This window comes from Anas acuta, chromosome Z (genome assembly GCF_963932015.1).
Source record: "Anas acuta chromosome Z, bAnaAcu1.1, whole genome shotgun sequence".
Taxonomy (NCBI): domain Eukaryota; kingdom Metazoa; phylum Chordata; class Aves; order Anseriformes; family Anatidae; genus Anas; species Anas acuta.
This window is the reverse complement of record NC_089017.1, coordinates 48,514,135-48,542,096: the sequence shown is the minus strand read 5'-3', so window position 1 is coordinate 48,542,096 and position 27,962 is coordinate 48,514,135. Positions and strand designations below refer to the sequence as shown.

Genomic DNA, 27,962 nt, shown 5'->3' with positions numbered 1-27,962 from the left:
GACTGCTCTGTCTGAGCAGAAATGTCTCCTCACTGCCAACCCAAACCTCCCCTGGCACAACTTGGGGCCATTCCCTCTGGTCCTATCACCAGTTACCTGTGACAAGACACCGACCCCCAGCTCCCCACACCTTCCTTTCAGGCAGCTGCAGAGAGCAATGAGACCTCCCCTGAGCCTCCTCTCCTGACGGTTTCACTGCCAAGCCTCACATTCACCCCAGCACCAAGGAGATGCTCCAAAGGCTGGAAAAAGCCATTGAGGGTGACAGGACAGCAGAACTATTCCCTTCAGCAGCCCTGCAGGGCTTGTGCCTCCTTGAAATGCCCTTAGATGTTGCCTAAAAATCTTAGTTCTCTATCAGAGTGTACACATATATTTAAAGAACAAAAGCGAGCAAATGAAACTCCACCAGTGAAAACTGACTTCATTTAAAATTATAAAACTGTGCTAGGAGAGAGATTTGATTTGACTGTTGCGAAAGGATCTTGGCACAAGGAGTGAATAATCCAGAATTTCAGTCAAAATATTGCACGCAGGCAGGCACCAAATGTGAGATCTGATATGAAAATCCCCCAATTTGTACAATTCCCCTGGTTCCTTCAAATTGCTCAGATGGCACAGTAACAGATACCAGTGGGAGTCCATCCCAAGGAAGACTGCAGGAGAGTGCATGTTACACGTGAAGGGAATCTAGGAAAAAATGCAGGGTAAGAAGCAGGAATGCTGCATTTGGAAAAAATCAGGATAGATCTAGAACTCCAATTACTATAGTTATGGTAGGAGACGTTTGACATAAATGTTGTTTTCCTGGCCAAAATGTCGGAAGGAATACCAGGGTATTGTACTGACCAGGGTAAGATAGGGTAATATATACCAGGGTATTTTACTGTTTTGTTTTTTTTGTTGTTGTTGTTGTTGTTTTTTTAATATTTAGGACCATCCTCGAGAGGTCAAGCAGACGACTAAGTAGGATAGGGTCTGAAATGTGTGCAGCTGCTTGAAAGCCTCTCCAGTAGTGGGGCTGAGCTTTTTTATTTATTGCTGAGTAAAAACAAAAACAGTGTTAAACTGCTCCAGTTTTAACGGTATGCAGCCAAAAGGAGTATCATGTTCTTTGTTATTTATGCATCATGGTTTTTTAAAGTTGCTAAAGGCATTAAGGCCTATCAGTTTTTATGCTGGCATCATCAAAGCAGAGGAAAACAAGATTTTGCCATCTGTTAAAAATTTGCATCCCAGTTCTGACAAACACGCTGGACTGCTGCAGGATGGTTGAGCTCCTGATGAAAATGCTGAGGTCTTCTCATTTTAACTCTCATCCAGACCTTCTACAGCCTGCACCAGACGGAGCAAAGAACACTTAGACCAAAAATCTTAGGTGGTGAAGATAGGAAAGAAGGCATGTCCTTTTGTACCACAAGGTCAAGGCAGTGGAGAGCTATAAACTGAGGTATTGTTAAATGACGAGTTCATTGTGTTTATTAGCATGTAGTAAAGATGTGCACTTTAATTTCCATTCCAGTAATTGCTTTCAGCTCATTAGGAATTAAATGAATTGAAAAGTGATGAATTAACATTCCACTTTCCGTTTCTCTGTAGCATTTAAGAGAAATACAGTTAACAAAATGGGATACATAATAATGTCTGCATGGCTCTAGATAAGGTTTGTTGGGTTCAGCACAGCTGAAAATCTATTTCAGAAGAAGGAGAGTGTCCCATCTTAGCAGGAAGATTAATTACATCTCTAAGGTTTGTATTTTTTGGTGCAGCTGATCTTGTGATGTACTCTGAAAGCATGAGTCAAAGCTAATTCTGACACAAAGCAAATAGAACAGGTTTTGACCTTTCTTAATTTTAATGTCTTCATTTTGCCAGCAGAAACTCTTCATCTCTTCTGAGATCAGAAAGAAAGGGACTTTCATAGCCAAGCTGGCACTTCCGTTTCATTCATTTTCTTCTCTAATTGGCTTCTCTAGGCTTGAGCGAAACTATATCCTTTTGAAAGATTTAGGTTTAGTTCTACCTCAAAGGACTTCATGAGGATCATTAACTTTTGGAAGTGTACATCTAAGTTCACTACTTGAAAAAAAGAAACCACCACATTTCCTAGAACAGCCACTAATGCCTCTACATGTTACAGTGTACATCTTTATGATGTTACAAATTATTTTACTATAACACATATTTTTCGTACTTGTAACTTTATTAGCTGAATATCTGTGCAGCCTGCTACTCTGGATGAAGTCTCAAAGTACAATGCATAAACTATTTGGGGCTTTTAATCTGATATGCAGTTATAATTTCTCACACAGGTGATGAACCACTATGTTTTGATGGATTTGTACAACATATTGTAGACACATATTTCAAAGAAAAGCCTGTTCATTTGATATTAACACATTTATTAAAATATCAGTTGCAACACTTGGAAATAAAAATATTTTGATTGACTGCTGTATGTAGGCTACATTATAATTTACCTAAATTTTCAGCAATAACTTCAGTCTTAATGATTATGTCTGCTCTGGCCATCATTTTTCAGTTTTGAGGCTACAGCTTAAGTGATTCATTTATAAAATTGTAGTAGGAAAGCATTTTGAAAAGATGTTAATTGATTTTGTGGAGCAATTGTTTTGTCTCTGATCTGGTACTAAGCACTACAAATTTAGCAGAGGTAGCCTTTTTCTGTTTGCTTATTTTAAACAAGGCACATGTCCTCTACTGGTTTTGAGGAAAATTTCACATTGAGCAAAATAGCTACCCTATGAAGGTAACATTAATTCAATACTTATTGGAAGATTTGCTAAAAATGTGTAGGCGGAAGCTCTGGAGATTGGATGGATAGTGCTACCTCCTGTATGCAAGCCTTTTCATCTTTTCCAGTCCTTGAAAAAAAAAAAAAAAAAAAAAAAAAAAGCTGAATGATTTTGAATTCTCCCTCTCCATTTTGTGCTCTTAACCAGAAGTCAAAGGAAAATAATGTCCAAGTGTTTTTTTTACAAAAAGATTTTACATTTCAGAAGTGACTAAATGAAACTTAACTGAAACATTACACAACCTTTTCCAACTCATGCAGACATGGATATTTTCAGTTTGAAAAGGAGTAACTATAAATAAGTAAAAGCATTACAACAAAGGAGTCCATCAGCTTTCACGGAGGTAAACCTACAACACTACAATGTTAAAAGCAAACAGATAACACTACCTCAGACCTAAGTACATTTAGAGTTACAACAAACTACGTTCTGAAATGGGTGTTTTTAATCATTTGCTCTGACCAGAATTACCATAACTAAAACTGTAGTTGTGGAGGTCACTGCCCAGAGAATTTAGGCAATTTGCACTATTTCTTTCTCCTGTCACAGGCAGCTGTTGGAAGTTACCTTGCCCACTTCAGGACAAAGTTAACTAGGTAACCAGTAGCAGGCTTCTTTGGCAGGACAGTACAGACTTCGACAAGCATCTGTGCAATTTACATCTGATGGCAGCCAAAGGCCTAAGTTGTTCACACGTTACCAAAGACAGAGCTGAAAAGTATGTTAATTGAGCTGCATGCATTTAAAGAGTGAGGTCATGGTGAAGGCTAGAAATTAAACACAATTATTTTTCAGTACATCTCTTAGCTACACAACGTCATTTTAAAAAAGAGTAGATACAGTCTTTTCATGAACAGCTTGGAATTGTATCTGATTGTTAAACCACCTTTCAATTAAATGAAGCATTCTGAAAAGCTTAATACACAAGCTTTTTGGGTATTTCCCATGTAAATTCTTCTCTCCCAAAGTGCCCATAGCAAGCTGTTTTTTGATAGATTGGTCTCTTCAAATCCAGCTCCCTGAATGAAAAGAAAAAACATGGCACTTTATTCCAGTGTGTTTTGTGATTTAGACATGTCGGAGGGACAATCACTATTACCCCTAGAATAAAGATTTAAAATATTAGGCATTGTTTCCTTGCCCAGTCACTAAGCATTACATCAGGAAAGGTAGTGAGCTGATGGCTTCAATTTAAAGTGACTACAGTCAGCTTTCTTCAAATTTAACAAAGATAAGGTAATACAGTTAAGCTTTATAAGCAAGCACTCTGATGCAGAAGCATTGCAATTGGAATGAAGTTCAGGTATACCTGTGCAAGCAAGAATTTATTTTGTGTTATTGTGAGTCTAATGCAGAGTATTTTCCAGTGCTACTCTTCTAGATAGACAATGTTGATCTCAAAAAAAGCAGCCAAAGACGATCATCATCTAGTGGACTGAGTAATTGTGGAGGTTTAAAACTGCTTATGTCTACTGCACAGACTCACCAGAATAGGGCATAACAATGACTGTGGCTAGGCAAATAATGAAGATGCAAGTCATGATTCTTGGGTTTTAGTCTGCATCATGTAGCAGATTGCAGCTATGCTAAATGGTTAGTCAAAGGTATCTACACCCATGTTTTTCTTTATTTCAGGTAAGGCCTGACATTTTCCTCTATTTGTGCTTTCTTCATTCGTTATTATTATGTTTAATTATCTTTGAAAGCACGTTTAAAATAGATGATTCATATCTTAAGCTGCTAGAGAGAAAACCAGCTGAGGAATAGCAAAGTAAGAAAAGCAACACAAATACTAGCAGGATTGTTAATTCTTTTTAGATGGTGAAGATATTACATATTCTAACACTTAAGGGGTCATTTGTGGATCTTATGATGAACAGCAGCTAAGTCTTGCCTCAAATAACATTTTATGTAATATGATCACATGCTTCAAGAGCCACTACAGTCATCCGTACTTGATTGTAATAGCAAAAAACATCAAAATGTGAGTTCCAACTAGATGAAAAGTAAGACAGCATAAAATACTTTGGTGCTTAGTTTGTTAGAATTGGTAGCTAGCACCATTTAAAGGACTTTAACAGTCGTGAGGTAAATTTATCGAGGAAATATTCACTAAACAATTATCTTGGTTTTGCCTGTTTTCTTCTTTCTGTCTTTGCCAGTTCTGGGACTAAGAAAATGTACTTTAAAAATGCAGTATTTGTTTCTGTACCAAAACAAGGAATGTGTCTGGGAACCTCCACACAAACTATTGATGGCAATGAACTGCCATAATTACAAAGGAAAAGTAGAGTTTCAATTCAATTTGTAAAACTGATGACATGTAGAAAACATTGCCTAGCAACTTAAGTTGCTATAATAACTCAGAATATATAAATTAAAAAACAAACAAACAAAAACAAAAACTTCAACTCTACTCTCAGTGTATATGTTCAGAAAACATTCTGAAAAGAATTGTAAAAGGTTGGCCTCACTGGAAAAATATTGAGACTATCTCATAGTGAATTGATATTGAGAAACGGCTCCCTCCTAAGGAAAAAAGAGCCCTCATATTCATTCAGATGTTGGCATTTTCCCCCTCATAGTCAAATACAATCAAGATTTCTCCAGAATACATAGACCAGAATGATATTAATAGCTCCAGAGTGAAAAGAGAAGTGAATCATTACAAGTGGTTTCCTCAAATAATGAGACATCAAACACACATGTTAGCATTTCAGAACTGATGTTTTAAAACCAGTATTGCTCAAAGTGACAGACTCAATTCATGAAGTAAGACTCTTGCTGCTATCTATCTCAGACTTGAGCTCCCATGTCAAATTCTACAGATTTTAATAAAAAGTAAACTTTGTGTGGCAGCTCCTTTAATAGAAAAAAGAGAGAGTGTCTCTCTCCATTAGTTGTATATTTCACAAAATGAAGTCCAGACCCCCCCCCCCCCATTGTTTTAAACACAAGATACTTCAACCTCTTAACGAGGCTTAAGAGAGCATTTAAGATACCTGCATTCCATTTAAATTAATTTTAGTTGACTTCAGATTTCCTGATGCAGAACACAGGTTACATTTTGCTCTTTTGGAGAAGCTAGTACCTTAAAAGTGCTGCTTTCTCTTTGGGGCTAATGGTCAACATTCCCAGAAAAGCAACAGCAAGCACCATTCTGCCACTACTGTGGTAAGGCAACGCACAGTTTCTGTGCATGAGTAAGAGCAAATTATGGCACTAACTACCCACTCATTTCAAAGGGACTGCTTGTAAAGTGAAGACACCAGAATCTTGCCGTCTCATGGCAGCTGACTTACAATTTATTGCCACCTAAATATCGAATGCTGGGAGACCATATTTAACCGAGTACTTCTTTCAGTAAGAGGCAATATTTCTGATGCTCTCCAGATAAACCTGGGACTGGGAGGCTTACACTCTACATGTAATGTTAAATTCTAATTCTACTTAACCAAGCTTGCTACCACCTGACTAATGAACTGCTCCATAGCACACTCCCAGGGTTACTTGGAGATGCGGCATTATACAGTTCGACCAGGTCTTACTTATTCAGAACATCTTGTGATAGGATTTATGAATCAGGCTTTGTATGCTGTACTGAGTGTGTGGGTCAGGCAACAGCAGAAGTGACAGCAGCAATAGACATATGATGAAGGTGACTTCTGTGAGGTTAGGAGCCAGAAACATTAATATTAAACTGCTTTAAAAACGCATTAAGAATAGGATTCCTTTCAGCAAATACTAATAGCACACAAACCTTATGATAGCTCCAAGGCGTAGATCAAAGTTTTTTTGTACAATCTCAAGCAGCTCTTCTTCAGATCTGTCTGAGGTTCCATAATGAAACACTGAGATCGCAAGAGGATGACTCAGACCAATAGCATATGATAGCTGTGGAAGACACAGACATAACTCAGATGCAGTTAAAGAATCCTTCCTACATTTTGTTTAACAGAAAGATCTATCTTATTTAACAAGGGAAGATCATATGTACTTCTTCTGTATAGAGAAAGCTAGGAAATATGTTTTTGCTGGTTTTCTTTTATTTTAGGAAATCACCTATTTTCTTCATAAAATGTTCAGCTCGATCAAATATTAGACCTTTGTGACAAGCCTTAAAAGCAAAAGAGGTACCTTCTACATGCTCAGATACTGTCATTTTGCATCCTTCACCATTGGTTAGACTCAAGGACTTCAAGCCCCTGAGACTCCAGGTTCTGAGATCTATAAATATATATGTATATATACTTTTTTTTTTTTTTTTTTTTCCCAGAGGCAAGTAAAAAAAGTATGTAGGATGGGTCTTAAAAAAAAAAAAAGAAAAGCTTTACTTCTTCTTAAAGAACTTTTTTTTTTTTTTCCCCAGAACAACTTTTTGCATGTGCTGTCTTCATCCAATACTTTCATGTACTTTTAAAAACACAATTATCAGAAAGACACAAAGTAATCCAGGGAGTACTGCCTGCAATTTCATTATATTCAGCTCTATAGCATCTTTCTGATGTCCAAGAATCACATTAGTTTCTTTTCACCATAGCACAGTACTGTCAAATTCTCTTGAAATCTATTTGCTTTTGTCATTCAGTCCCTTTCAGAAACATAGTCCTCCTGTAGCATAGGCTAACACATGCTTCATTTTTTTTTTTTTTAATCAGGATGCATTTATATGAAAATGTGTTTTGCTTGAATGTAACTAAGCAACACAAACCATTTCACTGAAGTTCACAGGTCTTCCTCACTGTGCCTGGTTTCTGCAGACTTCAGGAAGCAATAAGTCCAGTGGCTCAGTTCTATCTTGGTACTTTTTAGTAACCCAGAATTCATTTTTGATAGAAACTACCCCAATAATGCAAATCTTCCCCTTAGATAATTTTGAGTTGTTTAACCATCAGTCAGACTAAGTATAAGTCACTGTAATGGTAAGCCTGTTTTTCATTAAAAAATAGGCTGATAATTCTATATAATGCTAAATAAAAACTACATGGTATGTGTGATAATATACAGCTAATCAGCCTGCAGTTCCCATCTGGAACTGCATTTTGCCTTTTTAGTATTAAAAGCTGGTTAGTGTGGAAACAATGTCTCTAGCAAAGCCAGCTCAATCATAAGCCTTGCTGGAGGCTGGCAGGGTCTTACAATACAGCCACTACTGGGATGAAAACACATTTATATTTCCACTTGATAGATTTTTCCATGTTAATCCTTAATCCAGCCTTCTACAATTTACAAGCTTTTCTGCTCTCATCCTCTTCTCTCTTCCTTTCTTCCCTTTATTGCTAATATCTGACATCTCCGTGTTTTGCTGTTTATGAAATTAATCTTGCCTTGTCTACTACAGTCAGGCTCAGGAACTTAAGGAGGGTCTCTAAGAGTTATGAAATAACAACATTCCCACCTAAGTAATGAATTAAGACAGTGATATATGTGTTCAAAAATGCCACTACAAATATGCATACCAAGTCAGAAATTTGTATTCCCTCAGGAAAATAAAATAAATAAAATAAAATAAAATAAAATAAAATAAAATAAAATAAAATAAAATAAAATAAAATAAAATAAAATAAAATAAAATAAAATAAAATAAAATAAAATAAAATAAAATAAAGTATGAGTAATTCCATAAACATTGTTATCTGTGCTTGCTGTATTCCCAACCTCCCCTTTCCTTGTCTTACTCGAGACTTTTTAATCAAGACAGGATTAATCAGATACCAAACACATGCATATATAAAGCAATGGGTCTTGTTCCTAATCAATATGTCTGGGTATTAAATCCTTGATTTTAAACAGATTCAGTGGACCTCCTCTCTGCTCAATGGTGAAGGTAAAAAACTCTAAACATACTTCTCCAACAAAGCATCAGTCAGATGACAGCTATGCTTTAATGTAGTAATTTGTTATACCAGGTTAAAGCTATGACTTAGCAGCTAGTTGGAATAAGCATGCAGGTATTACCAATTACCAGGACAAACCTCAATTGTTGTTTTGCATTTACTTTGGATTTGTACTTAATGGTGTAACTGTGAGTGTCAATAAAAAATCTCCTTCCATTTCTTAGACTTAATAGTCCCCAATATTCATGCCTGAGGAAGGTAGTGCATTTCTTCTGAGCATGGAAGACTGATGAAAAATGTTCTTGTATTAAACTCTTTAAAAAGTCTTATATAATTGAATTTTGCTTTTAGTCTTAGCTCACACAATAATAGTATAACAGGAACCCACAACAGAGAATTTGCAATAGCTTATGGGTAATTTCAAATACAGCTTGAAGTGGTTTAAGCTACAAGCAATACGAACATTTAGAAGAGCAGGTTGCTCAGCTGCATCTAGATAACTGCTAACATAGCTGTCTGTAACGTGCAGTGCAACACAAGTTGAAGTGCTGGAAGTGCACATGTGTGGGGAAGATCACTTGAGTTCCCTGAAATAAAAGCAGCAATGATGTAGTGCCCAGAAGCAGGGGTAGCAACAGAGCTGGAGCAGGAGTACTACTAAGAACACTCCTTGTTTCAGGTACTTCCTGGCCTGTGTCTTTGGCTTCCCTCACAGGCCTCCTTAACACTTTCCCAAGAGGAACATCCTGGAGACCCATTTTAATATGGGACATGATCTTCTGAACCTGGAGTGGGACTGTGATTTTGGCATGTATTCTGAGGGAAAAACTGAAGAGACAGAGTTTCTGTTATGGTGTATTACTTCCACAATTGCCCTTACCTGGATTAATACTCTTTTGCAGAGACCAGCTTTTACCAGCGATTTTGCAACCCAGCGAGCTGCATACGCTGCAGAACGATCAACTTTGGAAGGGTCTTTTCCAGAGAAAGCACCTCCACCATGGGCTCCCCAGCCTCCGTAAGTATCCACAATGATCTTCCTGCCAGTCAGTCCAGCATCACTCTGCAGGAAAAACAATTGAATATTCATGAGACACGACAGTTTATCCAATCCCATGCTAGGTTACTAGGTACAGCTTTATTTCGCGTTTGCCACGGATACAACTCATTTTTCACAGTACTTACTTTCACATACAACTGTTTAATGAATGGTGTGTACATAACTGGAATTATTTTTTCAGGGATGTACTAAACCATCCCTGCTGCAATAACATTAGAAAACTAATAAGAAAGTGGCATAACTGAAAGTGTCACAAAAAGTGTGCTGCCTTCAAATCAGCAATGTTGAAATACTTCCTCTGGATTGCTGACCAATGACTTAATTCAATAACACTTGACAGAGGTGAAGAATTTTGAGAGACAAAAGGCCTTGCTGAACAACAGATCACATAAGACCTAAAAGGTCAACAAGCTTCACTTACATACACATACTAAAGTGGAAGCAATAGCTTCACAGAACAGCATCTCAGTGCTGTCTCGCACAAGGGCACTGAAATATTTTATCTGAGTTCATCCAACGGTTCACTGGTGGTACAAGGACTGCTTGATACTTCTCCTTGCTTCTTCCCACCTGCCTGCATCCCCAGTGATGGAAAACCACCCTTTTGCATGGACTTTGGCCTGCTTCCCACAGCTTGGTGAGATGATTTAACTTGTTCAACCAGCAGAGAATTATTGTCTTTCAGTGAGATTAGCAAAGCTGTTAACTGCAAGCTGTTAAACAAACACTAGAATGTCAAGAAACTCCATCCTAGAAGAGCATTAACTGTTTAATTGTATTAATTTAGTTATGTTTAATTGTATTAATTTAGTTAATACACTAACATTAAATCTCCAAATAAGTAATATAGGAGTACAGCTGATATTTATTCCTCAGTGAAAACAGTTTCCCTACACCATCCCAGTATGATCATGAACACACCTTGTAACTTTAGTAATTTAGTTCCTTACACAAAACTAAAAAGTTTTACACAATGAAACTTTTTACAAATTCATAGCAGTGACCTGCTTATTGGTACTAGTATGTTGAAACTGGAACACAAGTCAAATTCTAACGAGTAGCAAGGGGTTTAGTACATTAAGGGTTCCATTAAATTTTGTGAAGCTTTCTGAATGATATAAATGTAGATGCCTGCTTATTTATATGTAGAAACTCAATTATAGAAGATGTAGTTATTTCTGTTTTTATTATTATTATTATTATTATTATTATTATTATTATTATTATTATTATTATTATTATTATTATTATCTTTTGTTTTTAGCTTGAAAGCAAATAGATTCTTCCTGTCGGGCATTTTAGCATGTGACCTACAGGATAACATTCAGTCATTTAAAATACCTTCTGAGAGCAAGACAAAGATCCAAGAATCTTTATAATTGGCTATCCAAGCATGTACAGCTCAGTTTAGATGCAAGCTGTTCGGTACTAAAACTCCAGTAGAAGTGACTGAAGCTTCCTTAAAAATATATATACTTTTTTATTTAAAGGCATAGCAGTGCAAGACAGCATTTAGAAATGTGGCAACATCTGTTCAGGCTTTCTGAATCCAAGCCTGTTTAGCCTTTCTTCTTTCAGAGCACCATACCTTAGGACCACCTTCTACAAACTTTTCACTTGGAAGCAGATGATAAATTGTGTGCTCATCAAGATATTTCTCTGGAATGACTTCTTTAACAACTTTCTCCATTAGCTCCTTCTGTATGTGTTGTAGAGGTACATCTGGGGCATGATGTACTGAAATCACAACTGTGTGTACTCGGATGGGTTCCACTGTTCCATTGCTGTCCTTGTATTCCATAGTGACCTGGAAACAAACCACTCAAGGTCAGCAGCACCTCTACAGTACTCTTCTTCAGATGGAACACTAGTTGGAAAATTAAAAACAAACAAACAAAAAAAAACCACTTCACAATTCTTTTCTACAGCAAAAATAAAATAAAATAAAATAAAATAAAATAAAATAAAATAAAATAAAATAAAATAAAATAAAATAAAATAAAATAAAATAAAATAAAATAAAATAAAATAAAATAAAATAAAATGGATGTAAATTAATGGGGTGTTGCTGATGTTTAGTATCACCATGGGAAAAGATAAAGAAAGTGTTAAAGTACCATCACCAAAAGAGTTAAGTAAAGGATATTACATGTGTTTCCACAGAGATACAAAAAATCATCTGGTATGATACAGAAGCCAAAGATTTCTACTGACAGATGCTAAACTCATTCAGTTTGGCGTGTTAACATAACTTCAAATAGTAAAGCCAAGTTAATTTTTGGAGAACCCTGCTGAAATATGTAACTGTAGATTATGATATGGTGGGCTGTATCTTTTGCTACACACTGCATGCCTTTTACATACATGCAAATATATGTCATTGCTTCATCTTTAATACAGGTTTTCTTGCAGACTCAGAAGACATCCACTTTCCTACTCTTCAAAAATGTTTGGATACCTCCACCATGGCAGGCATATTCATATGTTTTATGCACTGCTGCCAAAAGGAACGGACACAACCCATGTTGCACTGTAACAGCTGCAGCAGTACAACTCAATGCAGTTCATTCCCACTAAAGCAACAACAATTAAGAATAAAACACTGCGCTGCCTTGGAAATGCCACATGTATAGATTTCCTTTCCTCTGCTGAAGATTTCACAGCCTGAAAGACAGATGACTTACTGCCTTTGAGACTGCCAAAGTACATCACTCTTACAGTGTGGCACAGTGACTCATCCACTCAGCTCTGCAACACGGCTGTTAGTGGCTCTGACCAACGATCAGATATGGCATATATAGGGTTTGACACAAGAGCAGGCCTGTTTTAGCTGAGAAACCATAAAACTATCTCAGTCCAGGATTCTGGAATACTGATATTTGTTCAGAAAACAAACAAACAAACAACAACAACGAAAACTGCTTGATGACAGTAATTTGCTAATCTTAGACTCCAGGGGAAAAGAAACAAAATGCAAGTGTTGTTTTGAAGAAAACTGCAAAGGCACTGACAGAACAGTTTAAACATCCCATGTGTGCTACACATGTGTACCTTGTGAAATTCACCCCACCTTGGAGTATAAAATAGACACCACCACTTTTGGGAAAACAAACAAACAAGAACAATATAAATTCTGGTTTAGCAGCAGACAGGGTAAACGATTTCTCTTGTTACTCACCCTTAAAGTTTGTAAGCTCCTTTTTATGCTTCTACTTTACAAACCTGTGTTTTCCCATCTGGTCTAACCCAGGGCCATGTTCCATTCCGTTCCAGAGCCTTTATCCTTGCAGTAAGCTTGTGTGCCAGAAGGATTGTTAAGGGCATGCATTCCTCGGTTTCATCAGTGGCATAACCAAACATCAAACCCTGCATTGAAAAACAGAGAACTGTATTGAAAAACAGGGAAAAAAGGCCACATGTTTCCATGTTCTCTTTGCATTTCTGCACCTGTCTTTGCCACACAGTACTTTAAAACCACCCAAGCCTAGAAATATACAGCAGTAATGTGCAAAGTGAACACAGACAGTCTGAAATAACGTTTATACATCTCCATGCACAAGAATCAGAGTTACACCAGGATTGGGTTCCCAAGAGTGACTTCAACATCCATAAGAATCTAAAGCATTAATAGACAAAAACCTCATAAAGACTGCTCAGTCCTCTCCCATTCATGGCAGTTAAAATAATGCTACATTTGATGCCTGAGAGGCAGAAACGGGCTACTCAAAAGGACTTGAAAGACCAGCACTGCCACCTACTGATAAAAAGGTTAATTGTAGCTCTAGTCAGTAAGGCCGCTGGAAACAAGAAAAGCCACTTTCAGTGAAGCTACTGATCATTGAATCATAGAATAGCCCGAGTTGGAAGGGACCCATAAGGTGCCTATGTTACTTTTTCTCTTTCTCTTTTTATTTTTTTTTTATTTATTTATTTTATTTATTTATTTTATTTATTTATTTTATTTATTTATTCTTTCTTTTTTTTTCATTTCTAGAGGCTAAGAGAGTGCACAGTATTTAGCCATTCGTTCTTACAGTACAGTTGCTTTTAAGGCTCTGCTCCAACACAAATCTAACTCTTTGTGCATATACTAAATCTGAATAAGTGCCTGGAATGAAGTCCCATTACCTGATCCCCTGCTCCAAGGTCATCATCACTCTTGCCATGGGAGACAGCATGCTTGATCTCTTTACACTGTTGTTCTAAGGCCACTAAAACTGTGCAAGTCTTATAGTCCAATCCTAATGAAGGGAGTTTTGGAAAGTTAGGTCATATATTCTTCAAAGTTCAGGAACTGCTAGAGAAGCACTTTTGGAATATCTAGTTATTTTGGCTAAGACTTTAATAACTCTAAGCATGTAACTTTCCTAAACTGTCATGGCTTTGTATTGCTAACAGAAGCAGACAGTATCAACACATTTAACAGTCTCAAGATCTGGGCAAGTACAAGGTATTGGTTGAAAAATTAGCTCTTTAAACTGGTGTATGAAGTGTAGCTGTACAAGCTGCCCCACAAAAGCTTGTGATGTTGCTTATAATCCTTTTGTAGGTTTATTCACCCCAAGCACAAGGAGCACCAGTGTCAAAGCTTTTGCTGTACAAAGTTGCAGATGTAACCATCTTCTGACATTTGAGCAAACACCAGTTCTGCATCAAGGAGCAAGAGGCAGATGGCCCTTTCAAGAATAAGTCTTTTATGAACATGTCACCTTCAAATAGCTTCCCCAGTACCAGTTGTGGCACTAAAATTGTATCAACCACTGTGCAGTTTTCTTGTAGGTCTGGATACATGTTTCATTTTATTTTCAAGAAGACCGTAAAAAACAAGACTTTGGCCACATGCAGAATAGATCCAACAATGAATGCAAGAAGGATCTCACTCACCTTTAGAAGAGTCATCATACCCTATCCTCTTAAGGGTCTCTCTTACAATTTGTTGGTAATCTACTATAGCCCGGGATGTGATCTCTCCACAAAGCAAAATCATTCCAGTTTTTGCTACACACTCTGCAGGGAAAAAAATAAATTAATTAAAAAATATATATATACTGCTACTATCATTACAATTACACAAGGAGATTCTGAAGAAGGTTCTAAAAACAAATGATTACTTATATAGGAAACTCAGAAATGCCTTAGCATAAGCATAGGTCCATGTGTAGTTACTCTTCTCTTTAGCTAATACTAGCATTAAAATCAGTGCATGAGGTTCTATCTAATGCAATTATCCCATTTTGATAGTGGCCAGCACCAAACATCTATAAGGACAAGTCAAGTCTATACCACTGTGCTCCAAATGCTTTCCTGGTCTACACCAATTTCAGCTCAGGGACTTGCTGAAGCTAGAGGGACATCATTTATTAACAGATGGCATTACCAGTCTGACAGATTTTTGTTACATTAATTCACACAGTTGCTCTTAGCAACCATGAAAACTTTTAGCATCTACAGCATCCTGGAGTGGGAAGCTCCACAACTACATTACAAATTCTGTGCAGAATCATTTCATATTGTTTCAAGCATCAATGCGGTCTTCAAATTTCATGTAATGCCTTCTACATTTTGTGTTAAACCATACTGCATTCAACCACAAAAAAATCACCGCATCAATACAACCTACAACTATATAGCTCTATTTCATATCCCATTCAATCCCCTATGTTCTGAACTGAAGAGGTCTAGGCTATTCATTTAAAGACATCACATGACAATGCTGTTACTATTTCCAGGGCTTTTTACAATCTTGCTATTGCCTTTCTGGGACGGATAAGAGGAACAGACTGCACACAGCATTCACAACAGGCAACCCTGAATTTACATACTGGCTTAACAATGTTCTCGGTTCCGCTGTCCATTAGCTTCAGCGCAATCCCTAACCCTCAGCATGGGCTTTTACAGCTACTGAGAACTGACTCTTTCCACAGAAATGTGTGTCTGTGACAACCCCCGTGTAATTGTACAACTTCTGTGTGCCTGCAATGAACCTGGCCTTCAATATTTGGGGTTAAGTGTGCTCTCTTTCCCCTTACATAGACCTAGACTGAATTTCATCCATCGCTTTTACCATCTCTTCATCATCTAATCTGAATAATTTTGTTTTCAAGGTTAAGTATTACAGGCAGGAATATGCTATAAGATTGTAGAGGAATATGCTATAAGATTGTAGACTGCAGTATCACATAAAGACAAGTAAGCTAGCTTCACTTGCCAGTTTAGCTTAGATAATCTGTTAAAAACAGTGCAGGGCAACCTTTTTTTTCTGTTTGCAAGGGGAATTAGTCTACACTGAACTACTGGGCTATATACCAACTCACATTGTGTCTCTGAATTATGCTGTGAACACAGCATGGTGGTCTTCAGTGAGAGTCCATAATAGCACAGTAGCCCTAAACCTACAGAGCACATCAAACCCAAGCAGTGATACCACTACAGCACAAGGTATCCTGATAACATTAGTTTCACACTCAGCCCTGTGCTCCTGCCCTACTGACCTGTGATCTTCCTGCCTGCCTGACTGTAGCAGACCACCTAAGTGTGTGAGGCAGCTATAATACTGTGATTCCTGTACTGGCAGAAGAGAGCTTATATTCCAGGCACAAACAGGAGCAGAATGACTTGCAGCATTTCCTGTGTGGTCCCCACCAGCAGGGAAAGCCTTTCCAGAAGAACACAAAGTTACAGAACCAGGGCTTGGAGAAACAGCAAAATAAGGCTCCAGTCATTACCAATAGTCCCTAGAAACATCCCCAGGCTGGTAACAACCACACAAAGCTTTGACAGTGACGCAAGACTTCATGGCACAAAGACACTTCTTTTAGTATGAGGAGAAGAATGATTCATCTTGCTACCTATGACGACTTCCCATCCTGACTGAAATTTAATGCAACCAAAAGAAAGCATGGCTCAGGAGCTGCACTACAGCTGCAACACGTAACTGAGACCTAGCAACACCCCCATTTGTTCTACTTGAGAGAAAGTTAACTTACAAGGTTTGGGGCTTTTCATGGGGGGATTGATTTCTTAAATGTTTAAGCCTTCCCAAAAGAATACACCACTTCCCAGAAGAATACTCCACTACAAGGTAGAAATTTCCAGTTCATTTTTATACAGTCATGGTTTATGGTTAGCTAATTTTTCTCTTGACTTTGGTTTGCTGAACACACTGGGAAGGATCTCTTATTCCCAAGAAAGCATTTGGCTTGCACTTAACAAGAGAGGAAGTAGAATACTGATTTTGCCTTCGGCTTTATGTTACTTGCACACAGTATTCTCCTGCTTGACTTTACTGCTGTATCTTATGTCAGCAGCACATAGACAGACCAGCAAGTGGCACTTGCCAGTGTAATAATTAAGAACTTCATATGCAAAACTCGCTGATCATACAAGCCCAAGCAGCAAATAAAATTCAGAGAACTTCATATAGTTTTTTATATTGGTACATAGAACCTAGTGTCAACATCTCCATAAATTACATTTCATATTTACATAAAAATGTGGTGTTACAGTGACTTAGTACTTGCATAATGCTTTTATTTTTCTTTCAGAAACTTTGAGGGTAGGCCTGACCAATTAAATAGAAATTCTAAATTTTACCCAGAAACTGCTTTCTCTTCTCTAAAGTACTATTTATTATTTTTTTTAAAGCAAACTGCATCTGGTCAACCAATTATCTTTTCCAGACTTATATATTAATGCTATACTCCAGTTTTCTGACTCTAGTCAGCAGTTTTAATATTTTTTCTAATTTTTTTCTCTCCCCCCCCCCAACAGATCACAGGCATCAGGGATTTACCTACGTAATCATGTCACACTTCAGTCTTCTTTTTGATAAGACCAACTGATCTTGTTTCTCACATCTCTTGTGACCCATTTTTAGTCCTTGTCATTTTTGCAGTGTTTCTCTGTTACCAGCTCTAGCTTTTAGAAGCATAACTGCCTGCAATACTGAAATACATGCTTCACCAAGTCTAATGTAAACACTAAACCCTCCCCCTACCTCTCCTCATTGCTCACAACTGTGCCTCAAGGATCAAAAGAGATTTCTTAGACCAACTGACACATTAGATCACAGTATTCCCAAGATGCTGTTGCTCCAACTATGGCCTGTATCACTTATTCTATGAAAGAAATGGCTTTGCTCTCAAAGGCCCTTAGAAACATTCCCATTCTGTGTTCATCCCAATCCTAAGAACAGTAAGTTCTTAGCCTCCAGTTTGATCAGAATCACATCCAAATGAACTGGTTCTGTAAAGGCACAGCAAATATATATTTAGCACTCAAGGATTTTAGTTTTATTAATACATTTTACTCACTATACCAGAAAATGTGTCCTGACATATACATTTCCTCTGTTCTCTCTTTTTTTTTTTTTTTTTTTTTTCCCTAGATTGCTCATTATCGTTAGCCCTGACAACTACACTTTTGAGACCTACACCAATGGAGAATTCTCCATACCAATAGTATTCTCCTGACCTATTTTCTGCATTTCACCATCTTTAATTTGTACTGAAACACTGTGTGTTTCCTTTTTTTTTTTTTTTTTTTTTCTGTTCACGTTCTACAGTCTTCCCTTCTCCTCTGAGTCAGCACACAAGAACTGGCCTCTTGACTGACTATTGAAGTGTTGACTGCCAGCCAACTACTGCAAGAATTTTGGAGCACAGGATGTTTTATCAACGGAGATTACTTGTTGTGCTTCATTAATCTGTTTTTCTATCTGCTTTGAACTTACCACAGGCAACCTTGGCATCTGGATCAATACTGAGATGAGCATCTAGAACAGCATCACTTATCTGATCACACATCTTGTCTAAAAGAAAAAAAAAATAAGAAACACATAACATTTCTTTTTGTGATAAAAACTGAAAAGTTAAAATCATAGTAAAATTTTATTTCCAGTACCCAAGAGACCTCTGTTTATAGAACATCTGCCAAGAGGCTGTTTTAATAACTTAAATTCTGAACATGTCTTAACCCGTGTTCACAATGCTCATCAAGTCAAATCTAACAAACATATTATTATGGTCTGCAAGGACCAGCAGCCTAGTGGGTCAGGGACAAAGAGAAAGACCTGCAAATGCATCCAGAAATACTATTTTTAGGAGAAGAGTTGTAAGAAGCATGTTCTGACCATGTATTTAAGACAAACTGTTTCAGTGAGGGATTTGCATTCCTACCCTCTTTATTGCGCTTTCTGCGATTTATTGCGCAGGTCTGCCCTGAGCCTCCTCTTCTCCAGACTAAACACACCCAGCTCCCTCAGCTGCTCCTCACAGGACTTGCGCTCCAGGCCCCTCACTAGCTTTGCAGCCCTTCTCTGGACATGCTCCAGGGCCTCGATGTCCTTCTGGTAGTGAGGGGCCCAAAGCTGAACACAGTACTCGAGGTGTGGCCTCACCAGAGCAGAGCACAGGGGGACGATCACCTCCCTAGCCCTGCTGGCTGCACTGTTCCTGCCACAAGCCAGGATGCCAGTGGCCTTCTTGGCCACCTGGGCACACTGCTGGCTGATGTTCAGGCAAGCATCAACCAGCACCCCCAGGTCCTTTTCCTCTGCACAGCTTTCCAGCCACTCTGCCCCAAGCCTGTGGCGCTGCATGGGGTTGTTGTGACCAAAGTGTAGGACCCAGCCCATAGCCATGTTGAACCTCATCCCACTGTCCTCTGCCCATCAACCCATCCTGTCCAGGTCCCCCTGCAGGGCCTTCCTGCCCTCCAGCATATCGAAACTTCCCCCCAACTTGGTGTCGTCTGCAAACTTAGTGAGGGTGCACTCAATTCCCTTATCCAAATAATCAATAAAGGTGTTAAAGAGGATGGGCTCTAGCACCGACCCCTGGGGAACACCACTCGTAACCAGTCACCAGCTGGATTTCACTCTCCTCACCACTACTCTCTGGGGCCAGCTTTTAACCCAGCATAGAGTGTACCTACCATCATTACAACAAAAAAAAATTGTAAATACATTCAGCCATACAACTACGCAGATAGATCTACAGCATTGTCTGAATCCATAAACCAGGTGCCTTTAGTGTTTGCAAGTTTACATAATTACCTATGTAATTATCTATGGTACTGTTGCTCTCCTGTGGGAATATCATTACACATGCAGGTAAACTAGAGAGCCCAAAGATGAAGTTAATGAAGGAGGAGTGTAACTGAATGTTCACCTTAAACCGCTTATTTACTTTTAATCTTCTTTGAAAGAAAACATATAAGAATGAAATTATAAAATAACAGTTATTCTATGCTCCCAAATATCTGTAATTCAATACAAAGTTTAAGGTTTAAAGTGAAGTTAATATGAGAACTGCAGAGTAGTATAGAGTGATGGAAGGGACCATCACCAGGAATGATGAAGGGTTCATTCAGAAGGGACCTTTCAAGTCACTTCAGAGCTAACCAAAAGTTAATGGATATAATTAAGGATATTTTATTCTTGAACACCAACAGGCATGGGGGCTCCAACCACCTCACTAGGAAGCTTGTTCCAGTGTTTGCCCACCCTCATGGTACAGAATTTCTTCCTAATGCCCATTCTGAACTTCCCTGGCACAGCTCTGTGCCGTTCCCTCCTGTCCTGACATGGGTGACCAGGGAGCAGAGACCTGCACCTCCCTCTGCGCTTCTCCTCCTCAGGGAGCTGCAGAGAGCCACCAGATCGCCCCTTGTCTTCCTCTTCTCCAGACCGGACAGCCCAAGTGTCCTCATAAGACTTTCATGAGTGAGAAACCACATTTGAACCATTCAGAAACCTGACATTTCACGAACACCTGTTAAAGGAAGCTATTAACTCAATTAATCACTACAGCTTATGCACATTAGGACAATTACTTTTCATTCAGGAATTTAAATTGGGATTTCACAGGCCAGAGCTGGTAACACCCACTGAGCCAGAGTTTGGCCAAAAATTTAGCCAAAGTGACAAAAACTGGCCAAATGGCCAAGGAGCCCACATGAAGGCGTCTCCCACCAGCTGCAGGCCCTGAAGGCCACACCGCCATGGCACTGTAGGCTGACATGCACCCAGGATGTTTCAGCCCTGCTCCTGCCCCTATGTGCACAATGCCCTGTCCGGCAGCAGCTCTGGTGGTGACACTTCCTCTGGCCACCCACATCCCAGGGGTTTCCCGTACTCCTCACAGGTTTGTGTTTGTTGACAGAGCAGGCTGCACATTCAATTTCCATGATGGTGCTAACAGCTAGGCCTAGTGGCCCATCGATTTTAAACTTACAATTTAGGTCCTTTAAATTACTTGAGAGACAAGCTTAATACCTGTCAATCTGCCAAATAACAAATATGTACTTTTCAAATTTTCTCTGAAAAGAGACTTGCAGTGTGTTCAGCTTTCCCACAGATATGCAAAAAGTGCTATTTCCATTCTCTTAACAGAATGGTACAACTTCCAACATACTTTAAGAGAAAGGAAACATGAACCATGATAGCCTGTAACTTTGAACAGGTGGATCTTTGTGCCATCAATATTACCTCAAACACAAATTAGAACCAGGCTAAAAGCAAAGCACAGTTCCTAGCCCGTACTGGGCTCTTCGGTCATGTCCTCCCAGACACAGGACCTTGTGCTTGTCCTTATTAAACTACACCCAGTTCTCGCTTGCCAACTCTTCCATCCTGTCCATATCCCTGTAAAATGGCTCTCCCTTGCAACACGTCCACCTCACCACCCAGATTAGTGTTAGCAGCAAACTTATGAGGGGGCTTTCAATGTAATTGTCCAGATCATTCGTGAAGGTATTGAACAGCATGAGGCCCATCATCGACTGCTGGCAGACCCTACTTGTGAAGGGCTGCCAGCCTGCATGAAGGGCATCAATCACTACCCTCTGAGTGTGGTCTGCTAGCCAATTTCCATCTCTCAGCTCACATGTCCTATCTATATCTTGCCAGTTTGTCAAGGATGATACTCCAAGTAATGATGTTGTGTTGGATCCTCCCAGTCACCTATTTCATTTGGCTTATAATCATTTCTAAGTGGACTTGTTCCATTACCTTCTCAGGGTTTGAAGTAAGACTACTGGCCCTGTAGTTTCCTAGATCCTCTGTGGGGCTCCTTTTGTAGATGGGTGTGACCTTTGTCCTCTTACCTTACTGAAATTTCTTGCTAAAGCATTTACTTACAGGATCACAAACATGGTTGGTTATGTAAGTTATATTGTACCACCACTGATTAAAAACTGACCACAGTTTGATGACACAAGGATGTAAGATGAAAGACAGAAACATCATGTGGTCATAATTTCAGACCCAGAAATTGTATTTAAAATCCAGTGTAAATTCAGTAATGCCAAGCTCAAAGTTTATTAGGTGGCAAATATGCCAACTGCCCTGAGTCAAACTGAGCCCTGAAAGTTGCAAAATGGGTTTATGCCACAGAATCTGATGCTCAAGCAGAAATGGCATAACCTGGAACAACTGATAAGTTTTATTGCCTTCAGCTATTTGCCCCATTACAACATACAGCACAGTGTTTAAAAGCAAGTAAGTGTTTTGCAGCGGTTCTAGATGTGACACACTACATGCTGCAGTGGTTTTGCAGCTCTTGGGCTATTCACTAGGGGCTGGGCAGACAGATGTGACACTATAACTGGTCTCACACTATGCCATTCCCACTAGCAAACTGCAGATCTGAGAACACAGATACACAACAAAAACTCAGCTGCAAAAAGTTTAGTGTTTGACATCAGCCTATTTTCTTACTATTAGGCTTTTTGTCTTTTATTTTAATACGGAAAGAAGTAATGTTAATTTTAGCCTTAGAATTAAAATGATCCATCTGAAGGTTAAAATAAAAGGAACTGTTGCTACCTTTACCGCAAATTTAAACCACTAGTATTTATGTTGAAGGTCCAAACTTCCTCTACTCCACAAGCTAACATATCTTCTAGATGCGCATCTGTCTAAACAATGCTGTGTGGAAAATAACTGATTTTAATGAACAGCAATTAGAGCTGAAGCATTGTCTTTCAGTCCCAGACCCTGGAAAATAAACTAGTTTTGTACCGCCTACAGCATATGTAAACTTGCATTAGGGAGAGCAACGTGGCAAAACAGCTATATTTAGTATCTGGAATGCAGCTCTCAAGAAAATCAAAGCTCAATATTCCAAATGTTTCACAAATTGAGATAAATGATCACCTATGTAAAAAACATATTTTTTTTTTCATTGCAGAATTACAAAAGCAATCAATGCACTGTATATGTGGTAGCTCTAAGTCTAGTTGTAGAAGATGTCTCCAAACTTCTTCCTCTCAAGCAAAAGTTTAAAGCCCTTCATGCCAGACTATGTTGCATACTAAACAAATAAAACAAATTCTTGCCAAGCAAACAAAAACATTAATCTGAAGTCTAATCAAAGTAATTAATTGGTTCTTTTTTTTTTTTTTCTCCGTGAGGGAAGATATGATTAAACTCCCATCAAATAGCATTCTTCAGTGCAAGTATTAATAAAAGCAAAGTTTCAGACAGTATTTTGACTTACCAGAATGTCCTTCAGCAACAGATTCTGAGGTAAAAAGAAATCGCTTTTCTTTTTTTGAGGTATGACTTGACATGTCTTAGTATTTTTAGCGAGCCTGCAAATAAGAAAGACCCAAAGCAGCTACAGAACAAGCACAGACAGAACGTGAGGTGGAAAGGTTAATGTATCTATGCAAACAGCCGACGTAATTGCTTCCGCATGTTTGTTCCTCAGAAGATTAAGGCTGATCTTTGTGGGTCTTAAAAAGCATTGCTACAGAAAAATCTTTCATAAGACTTTTGTGTTTGATTAACCTTGGTCCTGTTAAAGTCTGCAGAAGTGTTATCATTAAGTTAAATGTGAAGATAGTTAAGCCAGAGTTTAATACTTTTGCACACTTCCCCAACCCTCCATTCTTACTTGCTTCTAAGTGCTAAGTAAAAAGCATTTCAAGATAGTAAAAAACATGGAGATTTTATCTGAATTTGTAAGGGCAAATGAAGTTTTATCTTAGGCATAATACCCATACATTGTACTTAGCTTCAGTGATGAACTGTGCAGAAATTTATCTCTTTTTATACAAGAAGATATGTTTACAACAGCTCCAGGTGATAAGCTGTGGTCTTCTTCTCAAATACTGCTTTTTTTTCAGTGGCTCAGTGAAGAGCTACATATATATAACAACCAACAGCATGGTCTGTAGAGCCAGTAGTAAAGGCAGTGGGTTCAATATAAATTACCTTGAATTCTGAGACTAAAGGCTTTTCCCGTGCTCCTTGATCAAAAAATAGTAAACTTGTGTATGGTCAGGCTTTCTCAGTTCATTTTACAGAATCCTTTTCTCCTACTGTTTGCCTTGATGAAGAGATACACTAGGGAACAGCTGGATTCAAGATATCCAAAAAAAGCAAGCAAGCTCCACCCCTTTGGAAGCTTGTTTTATTTTAGCATTTTTTGGAATACATTGCAATTGCACATTGGAACAGTGAAGTACAACACAGTGTCACAAAGCTACTTAGGAAACAGCAGGTGTGTCTGGTCTTAAAAACCCCCTGTTCCCACTGCAGTTCTCCACTGCTGCAATATACCATGTTCAGCTCAGCTTCACTAAATCAGCAGCTGTTTCCAAAAGTCTTGCTCCATGACCTAAGCATGTTATACAGCAACAAGAGGGGTACTGAGATGCAGGTGGAGAGCTACAACCAAACACCTTATTGGCTATCATGAACAGAAGACATCACTCACTAGGCCACCAATAAATGTCTCGTGAGGGGTGCCTGTTCATTCTGCAAAGGCTTCACTGATAAGAGCGTGTCTCATTTCAGGACACATCTTCCCATTTATGTGATATATGTGGTAATAAAAGCAGTAATGAACATAAAACACTTAGACAAATGAGCCAAAACCAACAGCATGCGTTTTTTTTTTCCCCCACATACTTTACCTCATTGTAAGCTTGTATTTCTTGTTGCAATACATTTACATCCTGAAAGTGTGTACTAGTGTTCCAGAAATAACTGCAGTTATTTACTGACAATGTAATGAAAACCACATGAAGAGGAGGCAAAAGACCACGTGCACCCATTTCAGTTTTGCCTTTCTTTCTTTTTTTTCATTATTAATCCTAGGGGCAAGAGTTTTCAGCTCTTCATAAAGAGCACCTGTTCTCAGAAAGACGTTTGTTCATGTGTGTGTGAAGGAGAACAATAAAGACTTTACACCTCAGTTAATGATTATCAGAAATGCCCTTTGAAGTCCATTAACTCACTTGTTTTATTTTGTTGACTCTCTTTAGTTTCAAAAAGTTCATTATAATACCTCTCAAAAATAAACTAGTCACAGAGATATGTGTTCTTGGAAGGATATCACTTCTGTGCAATACCCTGAGCTCAAGTTCTGCAAAACACGTTGTACAAAGCACATGTGAACATTTTTATGTTCACATGAACAATTTCAGTCTCCTCCTGCAGCTGACCTGCTGCAGGGGAGCTCTGCAGAGAAGGACCTGGGGATGGTGGACGATGGGTTGGCCTTGAGCCAGCAGTGAGCCTTTGTGGCCAAGAAGTCCAATGGGATCCTGGGGTACATTAAAAAGAGCATGGCCAGCAGGTCAAGGGAGGTGATCCTGCCCCTCTACTCTGCCCCGGTCAGACCTCACCTGGAGTCCTGTGTCCAGTTCTGGGCTCCCCAGTACAAAAAAGACAGGGATCTCCTGGAGAGAGTCCAGAGGAGAGCCATGAAGATGATACAGGGCCTGGAGCATCTTCACTATGAAGAAAGGCTGACAGACCTGGGTCTGTTCAGCCTGGAGAAGGCTGAGGGGTGAACTGATCCATGTTTATAAATATCTGAAGTGTGGGAGGCAAATAGAGGGGGCCAGGCTCTTTGCAGTGCTGTGCAGCAATAGGACAAGGGGCAATGGCCAAAAACGGGAACACAGGAAATTCCACACAAACATGCGTAAGAACTGCTTTACAGTGAGGGTTACAAAATGCTGGAACAGGCTTATATTCATCTATCACTGGTGAATTTTCTATAACAATGTGAACTGCTTCTCTAACAGTCATGTTTTCCTTTGCGTCACTTGCTAATGCTTCTTGACCAAGTGTAAAAAACACTGTTGGTGTCACTAGATGCAAACAGCTGTTATGGAAAATGGAGAGATGATCCAGAAGACCTTCCATAGATGTAATCACTTCCAATATTGCTCTGCAGCCCATGATCTCAAAAAGAAATCACTATTTGAGCCATAAAGCTGTACGAATCCCAACTGAAGTCCAGACATATCCTGCTTGTATTTGGCACACCATTTCGGTATTTCAGCCAAAGGCTTCCCCCTTGTTGTTTTACAAACTTATTTTTGCCACAGTTCTGCTATTTTCTTTCATCGTCAATACAACACTTCAGTTCAACTGGCTTATAGAAAGAAATGCATCTTTCAGAGATCTCACAGCTCACGTAGTTCTTACATCTTGGTCACTTTGTTCAGTTTAACAACACATACTGCAGTTTAGACCACTCAGGTCAGCCTGAAATGAATGTCACCTGAGGCTACAGGGGACAGGAAGATTCTTCTGCGAAACCTTGGCAGAATGAAGAATAGCCATAGGGTTCTGGTTAGAATTATAGCTTTATTATTACATAAAAACTTTAGCAGTCAGCATATCTCATTCCTATGTAAAATTTCTAGCATTTAGCTTACAGTTAACGCAGAATGCCTAGTAATTAATACAGCTATCTTATTATATAAAATTCTTAGTTACTTGGACTTTTCAGCCACCTGGATCCTCTGCAGATCATATGTCAAATTCTTAATAATCACCATATAATACAGCAATCATACTCCACATTCAGACTTCACCTAAAAGAACATGAGTCACTCACTCAGTCCTCAGAGGAAGAAGATGATGGTGGGGGTGTCCCTGGCCTCATGGGGATCAAAGCTTTTGCTGTCCAGCAGCAGTTCCAGTCTAAGCCCTGAGGGCTTACTGCTGTTTGATTTTATAGGCAATATCTCACGTGCTGTTAGGCGTCCCTGTTCCATGATGGGTGTCACCACGTGCTGGTGGCCCAGCACCCAGGCTTTGATAACGCTGAAGGGCTTAATCACACCGCCAGCAGGAGGCTTGCCTGCTAGTGGCTGTCAACACACCCTGGTGCCAGGAAGGGGGGACAGAGAAGGGCAGTGGGGGGCAATACATGACCAGCTGACTGATGTATTACAGCTCTTTACCTTACTGTTGGTTCTGCTAACCGTATTACAGGGGGTTAGGGACAGGGGGGTATCAGTTGCAGTTTACATACCTGCCTCAGGAAATTTCTGCAGAACAAATGCTGTCCTAACTGGCAAATTTACTCAGGATCTGCTCTCTGGATTGTTGCTGGCACTCCACAAAAATTTCTGAGGTGATTTCCCAGGCCTCTCTCTGCTAAGCTCCATTGCTAGCCTGTTTCAGTTCCTCACAAGTCTCCCCATACATGTTACAAAGCTGCGTAGCTCCTACCCTTTTCTGGGTGACACCTTGCAACTTCCCAGCTCTCTCCTCTGCCGTTTCTTGCTTCTGCGTGCAAACAAGCTTCTCAGCTATTTTCACATTCTTCTTTCCTGGAAGACTATGTTTTGCTGTCTCAGGCTGATCAGTGGTGGAACCCAGATAGGTCTGTAACATCTACCCACCTCACTGCAGACCCCAATTCATTTATGATGACTAAGATACTGCCAGACTAAAATCTTTCACAAATTTGGGAATATTCCTGTTCAGTTACAAGAAAAGACTAACAATGAAAGTAGTTCTGTGGAGTAAAACCACTTTGCAACAGTGTTTGAATCACATCAGCTGGAGCACAACTTCACTGAAACCATAAGCCTGTATGTGGGCTTATAAATTATATATATTCCAGATGGACTATCATTGTGGTATGAACTAAATGCCAACAAGATAAAAACATGAACGTACACCAAAAGCCTCTAGTTGCAGCTGCAAAGGACAGAACGAAGTACATAAAGCAAATGATTTGAAGTGGCAAGGCTGGTTGGGCCAGTAATAAAACAAAAATAGTAATTAAGGAAAGAAAAAAAAGAAAAAAAAAGAAAAAAGGTGCTTTGGAATTCACATTCAGATTTTAAAATATGATGTATAAGCAAAACTAAGAAATTCTGAACATTGCAGCCTCTGTGAAGTGTAATTTTGGTGTATATACATTAGATGTAAAGAGCCAACTCAAGTCACTTGTACAAGGCACCAACTTCAAGATACTCTCACTGACACTC

General features: G+C 39.0%; 1 protein-coding gene across 2 annotated transcripts; it reads right to left on the bottom strand.

The window, feature by feature from the left end:
• Window positions 1-408: 408 nt before the first annotated feature.
• Window positions 409-26,711, bottom strand: LOC137847911 (S-adenosylmethionine synthase-like). 2 transcript variants are annotated; one of them, XM_068666587.1, is made up of 10 exons: window positions 26,576-26,711; window positions 23,213-23,306; window positions 18,445-18,522; window positions 14,598-14,720; window positions 13,842-13,954; window positions 12,936-13,079; window positions 11,302-11,520; window positions 9,534-9,716; window positions 6,577-6,710; window positions 409-3,835 (listed from the first exon to the last, which is right to left on the bottom strand). In XM_068666587.1, exons 2-10 carry the CDS (start codon window positions 23,283-23,285, stop codon window positions 3,733-3,735), a joined length of 1,170 nt encoding a protein of 389 aa, XP_068522688.1. In that variant the 5' UTR covers window positions 23,286-23,306; window positions 26,576-26,711; the 3' UTR covers window positions 409-3,732. The 2 variants fall into 2 exon arrangements, with proteins under 2 accessions (XP_068522688.1, XP_068522689.1); XM_068666588.1 differs by lacking the exon at window positions 26,576-26,711 and adding an exon at window positions 23,932-24,040.
• Between the last annotated feature and the right edge of the window lie 1,251 nt (window positions 26,712-27,962).

Coding starts and splice junctions, on each gene's coding strand:
- LOC137847911 (XM_068666587.1), bottom strand. CDS start 23,285: ATGTCAAGTCATACCTCAAAAAAAGAAAAGCGATTTCTTTTTACCTCA. Junction 6,711..9,533: donor GCAAAAGAGTATTAATCCAG/GTAAGGGCAATT, acceptor TGTCTTCCACAG/CTATCATATGCTATTGGTCT. Junction 3,836..6,576: donor CGCCTTGGAGCTATCATAAG/GTTTGTGTGCTA, acceptor CTTTTCATTCAG/GGAGCTGGATTTGAAGAGAC.